This window comes from Heteronotia binoei, chromosome 2 (genome assembly GCF_032191835.1).
Source record: "Heteronotia binoei isolate CCM8104 ecotype False Entrance Well chromosome 2, APGP_CSIRO_Hbin_v1, whole genome shotgun sequence".
NCBI lineage: Eukaryota > Metazoa > Chordata > Lepidosauria > Squamata > Gekkonidae > Heteronotia > Heteronotia binoei.
The window spans coordinates 83217959-83230426 of record NC_083224.1 but is presented as its reverse complement, the minus strand read 5'-3'; the positions used below and the strand labels follow the sequence as shown (position 1 = coordinate 83230426).

General features: G+C 43.9%; 1 protein-coding gene across 2 annotated transcripts in view; it reads right to left on the bottom strand.

The window, feature by feature from the left end:
* The window catches only part of TCP11 (t-complex 11), a 154361-nt gene that overhangs the window by 73235 nt on the left and 68658 nt on the right, over positions 1-12468 (bottom strand). For both annotated transcript variants that reach the window (XM_060231473.1, XM_060231474.1), the window contains exon 5: positions 8163-8383. In XM_060231473.1, coding sequence (XP_060087456.1) covers positions 8163-8383 — 221 coding nt within the window. The remainder of the gene's footprint in view (positions 1-8162; positions 8384-12468) is intronic.

The following is a 12468-nucleotide window of genomic DNA, read 5'->3' as shown; positions in this document are numbered from 1 at the left end:
ACAGATAAAGGAACCGACCTTCCCACGGGAACAGCAGACCGTCTCCAAACAATTCTGGATGTGAGCCCCCTCTGGAGCAAAACAGAGGACACTTCTGGTTTTCGGCTGTGGCAAAGACATCCACCTGAGGATACCCCCAGAGCTGAAACACGGGTTGAACGAAGCGCCACTGTAACTCCCACTCGTGGGGGGAAGCCGCACCCCTGAGGGAGTCTGCTTGCAAGTTGAGGACCCCTGGGAGTCGCGCTGCCTTCACAAAGATGTCGTGGTCCAGGCATTCCAACCACGGATCCAGTGCCAGCGCACAACGCCGTCGAGAGACTGTCCCTCCCTGTCGGTTGATGTAACACAGGGCAGTGGTGTTGTCTGTTAGGAGAGCAACAATCTTCCCCACCACCATGGGGCGGAAAGACCGAAGAACAAAGTGAACTGCCAGCAGTTCCAAGTAATTTATGTGGCAGTGAGTCAATTTCAAAGGCCAAGGACCCCCCCACACACATACACAGATCGTCCATGTGGGCCCCCCAACCCCATAAAGACGCATCTGCTGTGATAGTCACAGTTGGTGCAAGTAGATGGAAGGGAGCTCCCTGACAAATGTCCTTTGACTTCCACCATTGCAGTGTTTGAAGTGTCACAGGTGGAATTACAAACCTTTTTCGAGGTGAGTCCCTTAATGGTCAAAACTGACGAAGGAACCAAAGCTGTAGGCATCTCATCCTCAGCTTCGCAAAGAGCAGCACGCTTGTAGTCGCCACCATCAGCCCCAGCATCCGCTGCAGCTGCTGCGCCGTGCCCCACTTTCGACTCTGCAGAAGTTCAACAAGGTTGATAATGTCCATCGCTCTCTGCTGAGGCAGAAACGTGCAATGAATGTTCGTATCCAGCAAAGCCCCTATGAACTGAACTGTCCTTGATGGAGTAAAGTGTGATTTCTCCTAATTGACCTGCAGACCCAAGGTGTCGGGAAGACGAAGAATGATGGCAATGTGGGATGACAAACTCTCTTTCGACTCCGCCAAAAAGAGCCAGTCGTCGATGTATGGAAAGATGACTATTTCTGGAAGCCGAAGATGGGCAGCCACAACGCTCATCATCTTCGTGAACACCCGAGGTGCAGTGGACAGACTGAACGGAAGAGCCTTGAACTGGAAGTGCTGAGAACGTACTGCAAACCGAAGGAAACAACTAAACCCAGGATGGATGCTGAAGTGGAAGTATGCATCCTTGAGGTCCAGCGTTGCCAACCAATCCCCTTGGTTGATGAGGGGCAGAATTGTTTGCAGAGTGGACATTCTGAACATCTGGTACAAAATAAATTTGTTCAGATTCCGAAGATCCATGATTGGTCTTAGACCCCCGTCCCACTTGGGAACCAGGAAGTAACGAGAGTAGAAGCCTCCCGTCCTGGCCTCCATCGGGACCCTCTCTATGGCTTGTTTCTGTAAGAGGTTCCTCACCTCCACCAGCAGAGGTGGGGAAAAGGGAGTGGTAATTACCACAGATTGGTTTGGAATCTGAGCAAAATCTATTTTGTAGCCTTCCGCTATGATGGAAAGCACCCACCAGTCTGTAGTGATGGACTCACAGGCCGACAGGAATGGGCAGAGGCGGATAGACGAAGAGGAAGAGAGGACGGTGACGCCTGCTGCCAGAAAGTCAAAGGCCCTGCTTTTGAGGGCGAGTGCCGGTGATCTGTGCTGAAGCGTAACAGTTTCTGTTGTTCCCCCTGTATGGGGACCTACTCTCAGGTTGAGCAGAGTGAGGTCTCCACTGCTGTTCTGGGGAGAACTTTTGGTACGGCTTCTTTGCCCAAGGCTTGTGCCACTGTTTCTGTTTTGCAGCTCTGGAAGATGCGGTACGCCCAGGTGCCTGGAAGTTTTTATACTTTTATCCATTTCTTGGAGCTCATTGTCGGTGGTAGAGCTGAACAGGCCTTCGCCCTCGAAGGGCAGATCTTCAACGAAAGCCCTGGTGTCCTGCTGGAGGGCTGTGGATCTGATCCAGGAGTGGCGACGGAGGCAGACGGCAGAGGGCCGTGGATCTGATCCAGGAGTGGCGACGGAAGCAGACGGCAGAAGAAGTACTTCCTTTTATCCATTTTAACGGATAAAAGGAAGTACTTCTTCACCCAAAGGGTGGTTAACATGTGGAATTCACTGCCACAGGAGGTGATGGCCACAAGTATAGCCACCTTCAAGAGGGGTTTAGATAAAAATATGGAGCACAGGTCCATCAGTGGCTATTAGCCACAGTGTGTATATATAAATTTTTTTGCCACTGTGTGACACAGAGTGTTGGACTGGATAGGCTGTTGGCCTGATCCAACATGGCTTCTCTTATGTTCTTATGTTCTTAAGTGATGGTTCTTGCTGAGACATCAATCATGTGCTTTGCTGCAGCCAGTTGTAGTTGCCTTTTTCTGCACTTTTTCCAATGCTATATCTTTTGAGGTGCGGTAACCAGAACTGTACACAGTATTCCAAATGAGGCCGCACCATCGATTTATACAGGGGCATTATGATACTGTCTGATTTTTTTTTCAATTCCCTTTCTAATAATTCCCAGCATAGCATTGGCCTTTTTTTACTGCAGTCACACACTGTCTTGACATTTTCAGTGAATTATCTACTACGGCTCCAAGTGTGTCAGTCTCCATCAGTTCACACCCCTAACTAGTTTTAGTTAGGATTTTTGGCTAAAATATGCATTACTTTGCACTTGGCCACAATGAACCTCATTGGCCACGTTGACACCCACTCACCCAGCCTTGACAGATCCCTTTAGAGTGCCTCACAATCCTCCCTGGTTCTCACCATCCTGAACCATTTAGCATCATCTGCAAACTCAGCTACTTTGCTGCACACTCCCAACTCCATATCATTAATGATCAAGCTAAAAATCATCAGACCCAGTACTGAGCCCTGTGCTACCCCACTGCTTACCACCTTCCACTGTAAAAATTGCCCATTTATACTCACTGTTTCCTATTAGCCACTTTTTGATCCACAAGAGCACTTGTCCTTTTACCACATGACTATTGAGCCTAGATTTCAAGAGGTCAAGGTAAACCACATCTATTGGGTCCCCCTTGTTTGTTTACCCCCTCAAAGAACTCTAACAGGTTAGTGAGACAAGATTATTCCTTACAGAAACCATGCTGAGTCTTCCTCAATAGCTTTTGTTCATCAATGTGCCTACTCATTCTCTCTTTAATAACGGCTTCCACCAACTTTCCCAGTATTGACATCAGACTGATTGGCGTGTAATTTCCTGGATCTCCTCTAGAACCCTTTTTAAAGATGGGGGTAACATTAGCTATCTTTCAGCCCTCAGGAATGGAGGCAGATTTTTAATGAAAGATTACAGACCCTCTGCCATTTTTGATGGAAGCTCCCAGTGACAGAATTCTAACATTTTCCTTCATTTGAAATTATGCCTTGGCTATAAAATTGGTCTATAAGATTGTGGTAGTAATGGATCATTCCCTTTTTTGTGTATTACAGTGATATTAGCTTCTTGCCAAGTTAGTGGTAACTGGGTTTTTTTTCTTGTATCTCATTCACTTTTTCATTTTAAACAATTTTATCAATAGCATATGGTAACAATATCCATTTATATCATCTCTATCCCTAACCCATATGATATTTTCTAATCCCCCTCCCTCCGTTACTAGACTCCCGCCGAAGTTATATACTTAAAGTTCACTTATAAAGGTACCTTTAACTATAACAATCAAAATTCATATTCTACCTTTTTCTAGTACTCATTATTAAAAAATTGTCCAATGTCTTTTTACGTTCCATTCTTTCTCTACATAACCTCTAAATTTCTTCCACTCCCTTTTAAACACTTCCAAATCAGTCTCTTAGAATTCTTGTTAGTTTATCCATCTCACTCCACGATAAAACTTTCACAATCCAATCCCATTTCTTTGGTATTTTTTCTTGCTTCCACAACTGCGCATACAATGTCCTAGCAGCTGAGAGCAAGAACCAAATTAAAGTTCTATCTTCTTTTGGAAATTTTTCCATTTGTAATCCCAACAGAAAAGTCTCTGCTACTTTCTTGAAGTCATATCCCAGAATGGTAGATATTTCTTGTTTATCATCCAGAACTTTTTCGCTCTTCCACATGTCCACCACATATGATAAAAAGAACCTTCATGTTTCTTACATTTCCAACATCTATCCGACATCTTTTTACTCATCTTTGCCAATTTTTAGAGTCATATACCACCTATACATCATCTTAAAACAATTCTCTTTAATACTCTGACATGTTGATATTCTCATAGAGATCTTCCAAAGATATTCCCATGTATCCATCTGTATTTCCTTGTTTGCATTAATTGCCCATTTCAATCATTTGAGATTTTACTACTTCTTCTTCTGTAGACCACTTCAACAATAACTTATATATTTTCGGTATTAATTTTTCATTATCTCCAAGCAGAACCTTTTCCGTTTCTGTTTGTTCGCATCTAATTCCTTCAGATTTAATATAGTTTTCCATCAAACTTTTTATTTGTTGCATTTGAAACCAGTCATACTTGTTGTTCAGCTCTTCAGCAGATTTTAATTCAACTTTATCACCTTGGATCTTTAGTAATTGATTATAAGACAACCCTCTCTCTTCATCAGATTCAACCGTTATTTTTATTACTTCTGCTGGTACTATCCATAACGGCTTTCTTTCATCACCATATTTCTTGTACTTTATCCATGTATTTAACAAATTATTTCTGATATAATGGTGAGGAAAAAAACCATCCATCTTTTTTTCCCCATAGTACATATAAGCATGCCAGCCAAATTTGTTTCCATGAGCTTCTAGCAATAAAAGTTTTTTATTTAACAACATCATCCAATCCTTTATCCACGCCAAACAAACTGCATCATGATATAATCTTAAATCTGGAAGCTGAAATCCTCCCCTCTCTTTAGCATCTGTTAAAATTTTCATCTTGATCCTTGGTTTTTTCCCAGCCCATACAAATTCTGAGATCTTCCTTTGCCATTTATTAAATTGTTTACTATCTTTCACAATTGGAGTAGTTTGAAACAAATACATTATTCTTGGCAAAATGTTCATCTTAATTGCAGCAATCCTACCCAACAAAGACAGATTAAGTCTATTCCATTTCACCATGTCCTCATCCATCTTACACCATAACTTTTCATAATTATTTTTGTACAAATCAATATTCTTCATTCTTATTTCTAAACCTAAATATTTAACTTTAGAAGTAACTTCACGTCCCGTCAAACTCTGCAATTCTTTCTGTTTAATTTAGTTGCATATTTTTACATAGAAAAGTTCCAACATGACAGATGAACATCTCCAGGAGTCCCTGAGACTGGCCCTCACGCAATAGTCATCCAACTTCAAAAAGCTGGTGGATGAAATGCAGGCTCAGTCATCTCACTAATCAGCAAGAGCGAAGTTTTAAAGATTGCGCAAGATCAGCCAGGATCAATACTTGACCTACATTTAACACAAATTACTCAATAAAAGTTAAAGAAAGTTATTAAGACAGTTAAAGAAAGTTATAACAATAAAAATATAAGGAAAACTGTTTGCAGTTCTTTCTGGATCTTCATCTCTCTGTTTTGTTTTTGCTTATTTTGCTTACCAGTAAATGACAGAAGGTGCATTGTAAATAAGGGGGAGGGGGCAGTGGAACCCAACTTTGGTGGGTTAAAATCTAATTTGAAACTAATTTGAAACTTAATTTTCATGGTGGTAGATCACCAGCACTTTTGCCTGGAAAAAATAGATCATGACCTGTTCGAAGTTGGACATGCCTGCACTAGAGTCTTCTCTTTCTGTGATGCCATTTGCTTCAGGCTGAATTTTTGAAGGAGAAAATGGGGGGGGAGGGGTCAGCTTCAGTGACTGCAGCTAAGCAAGCAAAGTAATTAGACGTTGGAATTGAGGAAACAACATTCTGAGAAGAAAAATAGTCTCCTACCTGCAGATTGATTGGGTCAATATATGTTCTGGTCAAGAGAAAGAGATTGAGTTTCTTGATGCTCTCAATGACTGTGCTATGGAGCAGATGGTCTCAGAACCTACCAGGGGTGGGACGATCCTGGATTTGGTCCTAAGTAATGCCCAAGACTTGGTGAGAAATGTAAAAGTGATTGCGCCACTTGGGAGCAGTGACCATAATGTTATTGATTTCACCGGTTGTATAAATAAGGAGTTGCCAAAAAAGATCGCCATAACCACGTTTAACTTTAAAAGGGGTAAATTCACTGAGATGAGGAGGCATGTGAGGAGGAAACTGAAAAGAAAGGTAAATACAGTCAAAACCCTTGGGGAAGCTTGGAGACTATTTAAAACTATAATCCTAGAAGCTCAGATAAAACACATACCACAAGTTAGGAAAGGCACAAACAGACATAAGAAAATGCCTGCACGGTTAACAAACAAAGTAATGGAAGCTGTAACAGGTAAGAAGGACTCCTTTAAGCAGTGGAAAGCCAGTCCAAGTGAGATTAGTAAAAGGGAACACAGGCTGTGGCAAATCAAATGCAAGACAGTGATCAGGCAGGCAAAAAGGGACTATGAGGAGCATATTGCAAAAAACATAAAGACCAACAATGAAAATTTCTTCAAATATATTAGAAGCAGGAAACCAGCCAGAGAGGCAGTGGGGCCCTTGGATGACCATGGGGTAAAAGGATTACTGAAGGAGGATAGAGAAATGGCGGAGAAGCTGAATGAATTTTCCCTATGAAGAAATACTTTCCCTGTGAAGAAAGGTTGAAACACTTGGGACTCTTTAGCTTGGAGAAACGTCGACTGTGGGGTGACATGATAGAGGTTTACAAGATAATGCATTGGATGGAGAAAGTAGAAAAAGAAGTCCTTTTTTCCCTTTCTCATAATACAAGAACTCATGGGCATTCAATGAAATTGCTGAGTAGATAGGTTAAAACGGATAAAAGGAAGTACTTCTTTACCTAAAGGGTGATTAACATGTGGAATTCACTGCCACAGGAGGTGGTGGCGGCCACAAGCATAGCCACCTTCAACAGGGGTTTCGATAAAAATATGGAGCAGAGGTCCATCAGTGTGTGTGTTATTAGCCACAGTGTGTGTGTGTGTGTGTGTGTGTGTATATATATATATATATATATATATATATATATATATATATATATATAAAAATTGCCACTGTGTGACACAGATTGTTGGCCATTGGCCTGACCTAACATGGCTTCTCTTATGTTCTTATGAGAAGGTGATTTCAACTCCTTCCACCTCTTCACTTTACCTCTACACTACCAAGTCCATGCAAGTTCTGTGACCCTGGGGATCAGCTTTCCCAGAACATAGAAAAAAGCCACACTGTTGCCTTTCCTGGATGCAGCCCTGTGTTTTGACATATAATGTTTATTGAAAATATTATTAAATTTCTGTTTTCACTTTTCCTATTTCAACACTTCAATAAACTCTTGACAAAATACAAACAAAAAGAGAGATGTATTTTTACAAAAGTGCTTGCTGCCATCAATACATTTTTGGAACAACAGGTTGAGCATTGCCATACGTAATCTATGTGTAGGATACCTATGTTAACTTTATGAAATTTGGTGCTTCAATACATGTTTATTTTACATTGAAAGTTTACCAGACAGCGGATGGCTAAACACAGTACAAAGATACATATCTACACTCTCCCAAACCCATAAACCATTCTGATGTGACAGCCTTCATATTTTAAAAATCCCAGGGATCATATATATCTAAGATCCTAAGGTAATTATCTTCTTTTGGCATAACTTTGGTAAAGAATATACTTAAAACAACTATTTCCAACTGGTAGCTTGTAAGTTTCTAGTAGCTTCTTAGCTGTTGTAGAGTAGCTCACGCATCCAGAGCCACAAAAAGATCACAAAGAGATCTGTTCTAGGCATTTTCTTTCAAAATAAATATTTCCTAGTATATTCCTTTGTACTGCTTATCTTGATAGCTTTGATTCTGGTGATCTTTCTCTTCCATGTTCTGCTTCTAGCATACAGCAGAACATAGCAACATGACAGGAAGGGTTGCTCAGTATATTTTTCAATACTTTGAAGTAGCTATCATTAAAGAAGGGCTGGCAACTCCTGATGTACATAATTATCTTTGTCCAAACCGACAGTACTTACCTGAGAAGATGTACAGGATCTGATATGCTTCGAAGTCTCTGTATTTCCTCATCTCTGATAGGTGCACAAAGCATTGCCATCATACCCAAGACATATGTGGTAAGGCTGGGAATGTCCAAAGCCCCATGCTCAGCCTCCTGCTTTATCAGCTCCATGTCCAGAGCATCCTCAATCTGATTTCGCAATCGAGTCTGCCGAGGCAGGATCAGGGATAGCAGGCTCTACACAAAACAAAATATGACTATTTGCACAAGAAATGTTCATACAGATCTGTGATCCAGAATGCTCAGAATCAAAGGTAATATAGTACTACAAGTAACAAAACAATAAATAGATATTGGTTTTAGATTTTCCAGGTTGTGTGGCCATGGTCTTAGCACTGTGAAAAAACAGGTTACTCACCTGTAATTGATGATCTTCGAGTGGTCATCTGTGCAGTCACACACATGGGTTTTCCCGTCAGGACGAACCCTACCTCGGAGATTTTAAAAGCTAGCCTAGGCGTTATTTTTGGCGCGCACTCCCTTTTGCTCTGGGGAGCAGGCATCCACTGCGCATGCCTGGAGCGAGAGGGAGGCGCCCCACCCACTCAGTTTCTTTCCCCGCCGCTGACACCGTAGGTGAGCGGTTATATAGGACCAGTAGCCAGCAGCGGGGATGGCTGGGCGGGCGTGTGTGACTGCACAGATGACCACTCGAAGATCATCAATTACAGGTGAGTAACCTGTTTATCTTCTTCGTGGTCTCTGTGCAGTCCCACACATGGGTGACTGATAAGCTGACCTGCAAGGTGGTGGGTGCTGGCACTAGAGTTGAAGAAAAGAATAATGCAAAGGTTAGTGCAACACAGTCAGCACATAGCAGAGTACAAGGTAAGCAAGTACTCACCAAAACGAAACCGCATCATCAGTCAAAGATAGAGCGGAGTACTGCCTGTCCGAAGGATGCATCTCGCCTAGCACGAACGTCCAAAGCGTAGTGCATGGCAAAGGTCGAAGGGGAAGACCAGGCGGCAGCAGCGCAAATGTCTTCCATGGACACACCCCTGGCAAGGGCAGATGACGTTGACAAGGCTCTTGTGGAATGAGCTCGTACAGCAGACGGGACTGGTTGCTTTGCGAGTTTGTAGCAGAGCTCTATAGCAGCAACCAACCATTTTGACAGTCTCTGTGTAGATATCTTTCTTCCTTTATTATGGCGGCCGTAGGCCACAAAAAGTCTGGAGTCCGTACGGAACGATGCTGTTCTATCTATATAGTAAGCGAGTGCTCTTCTAACATCTAGGCAGTGTAGAGCTTCTTGACCTTTGTCCGTAGGACGTTGGAAAAAGGCAGGTAAGGTTGTGACTCTGTGCAAATGAAATGCGGAAACCACCTTGGGTAAGAAGGCAGGATCTGGTCGTAACACCACCCTATCGTGGTGAAAGATGGTGTAAGGTGTGTCTGCTCTAAACGCACAAATATCACTTGTTCTCTTAGCAGAGGTGAGTGCGACTAATAGTGCCGTTTTCCATGAGAGAAGGTGAAGCGGTATCGTAGCCATAGGTTCGAAGGGCGGTTTTACCAGCTGGCTTAGCACTAGTGATAAACTCCAGCTAGGGTACATTTGTCGCAATGGTGGGTGCAAATGTAAGATTCCTTTTAAAAAGGATTTCGCAGCAGGGTGTGAAAAAACAGTTCGACCCTGTACATGCGGGTGAAAAGCTGAGATTGCTGCAAGGTGCACCTTCAAAGATGAGTAAGTGAGGCCCTTTTCCGACAAAGACAGTGTATATGCCAAGATTTGGGGTATGGAAGCAGATAGGGGTCTGAAGTTATGCTTGGTAGCGTAGATGGAAAATCTTTTCCACTTCATGGAGTATGACTTTCTCGTGGATGGTTTCCGCGCATTTAAGAGAACATGTCTTACTCCTTCAGGAAAGTCTGAGAACATATCCTCCAAGCTGTTAAGCGAAGCCTGTTCGGGTCGTGATGGAGAACCCTGCCGTCCTGCTGAGACAGGAGGTTCTGTGCCAGAGGGAAGTGATGGTAAGTATTTTTTGACAGAAAAAGGAGGGTTGTGAACCATGGCTGGCGTGGCCACCATGGTGTCACTAGAATGCAATCTGTATTGTCCAGTTGAATTTTCTGTGTACATCGTGTTATCAGTGGGAAGGGTGGGAAGAGGAAGTGTAGTGGACCGGTCCATGTCTGTATGAAGGCATCCCCTGCAGACTGTTGTGAGGGCGGACCTCTCATAAAAAAGAGAGCACACTGTGCATTGTCTGGTGCAGCAAACGCATCTATTAAGGGGGTTCCGAATTTCCGGAATACTGGCAGAAGATATGACCTGTGGAGTGACCACTCGTGGTCGTTGATGAGATGTCTGCTCAGCCTGTCCGCTTGAGCATTCTGGACGCCAGGAAGATGTACCGCAGTGAGATGGATCCGGTGAGCAATACTCCAGTGCCAAAGGTGCATTGCTCTTTTGCAAAGACGGGTGGACGCAGTCCCTCCTTGCCTGTTTATATAAAACACCGTCGCCACATTGTCTGAAGCGATCTGTACATGTCGGCCTTGAAGAGATGGGAGGAACGATTTTAAAGCTCTGTGAACAGCTAGAAGCTCTAAGCAATTGATGTGGAGCGACTGTTCGTAAGGCGTCCATTGCCCTTGGACAGTGAGTGTGTCGAGATGGGCTCCCCAACCCCACCTCGAGGCGTCTGTTGTGACCACTGCTGATGGGCTTGGCCTTAAAAATGGCATTCCTGCAAGCAGGTGAGCTCGTACTGTCCACCATTCGAGCGAGGGGAGGATGTGGTTTGGAACAGTGAGGACGGTTCGTTGAGACTGGTGTTGGGGACGAAATGCACGGACGAACCAGATTTGCAGGGTTCGCATGCGTAGTCTTGCGTGTGTTAAAACTGCAGTCGTGGCTGCCATAAGTCCTAACATGCGCTGAATGTTGAAGGCCGTTTGCTTGGGTTGTTGAATTATATGTGTGGCCAGCGTCTGAATGGAGGATATCCTGTCCACAGGAAGGTATGCCTTGTGGTCCGTGGTGCATAAGCGAGACCCTATAAAATGGATGTCCTGAGTTGGGGTCAAGTTTGACTTTTGTTGATTGACCTGGAGGCCCAGTTCTGCTAAGAGCGCAAGTGTTATTGAAATGTCCTTCATCAACTGTGCCCTCGAAGCTCCCACGAGGAGCCAATCGTCTATGTATGGGTAAGTTGCAATTCCGCGTTGCCTGAGGTATGCCGCAATTACCGCCATACATTTCGTGAATGTCCGTGGTGCTGTGGAGAGTCCGAAGGGTAGGGCTCGAAACTGGTAGTGGTTGTTGCCCACGGCGAAACGCAGGAACTTTCTGTGGCATTGGTGTATTGTCAGGTGGAAGTATGCGTCCTGTAAATCTACCAGTGCCATCCAAGAGTTCCGAGGGATTAAGGGCAGAATCGATTGTAAGGTGATCATTCTGAATTTTCTGTGACGGATGAATTTGTTTAGGGCTCTTAGATCCAAAATCGGGCGCTGTCCCCCATCCCTTTTGGGAACTAGAAAGTACCGGGAATAAAATCCCGTCCGATGGTACTGGTCTGGGACAGGCTCTATAGCCGCCTTGGCTGTTAAGGTGTCGATTTCTTCCTGAAGGGAAGGGGATGGGGGGGTTGAAACAAAGTGATGTTTCGTTGGTGGTGTTTGGAACTCTATGGAGTAGCCTCTCAAAATGATGTTTAAAACCCATTTGTCCGTGGTTATTCGTTGCCAGTTGTCGTGAAATGGGAGAAGTCTGGAAATGTGTTGGATTGGTAGAAAGTCAAAGAGACTGCTTTGATGAAGACGCAGCCTTTTTAGGTGGTTGTGGTCTCTGCTGTCTCTGGTTAAAGGATTGCTTCGGAGGAGGAGCCTTACGTTTCCAGTATTCAGATTGTCGAGGAGATCTGGAACGTTTGAACGACGTTGGTTTCCATGATCTGGGCTTATAGCTCTGCTGTTGTTGTTGCGCTACCCCGAGCCTTTTTGCTCTTTTGCGGCTGTCGTCAACGGTGGTAAGTATATCGTCTGTTGTGGCATTAAAGAGACCTTGGCCGTCGAAGGGGAGGTCCTCGATTTTGAACTTAATATCAGGTTGCAGCGACGAGGACCGAAGCCAAGCGTGTCTTCTTAGGGCGATTGAGGCAGCCATCGCCTTTGAGGTGCACCCCACGGAGTGACGAATAGTATTTATCTGTTGCTTTGAAACCCTGTTGAGCTCCTGTAGCAATTTGTAGGCTTGTTTCTGGGAAGGTTCAGGCAGGGCAGAGACTAGCATATTTAGTTGGGAG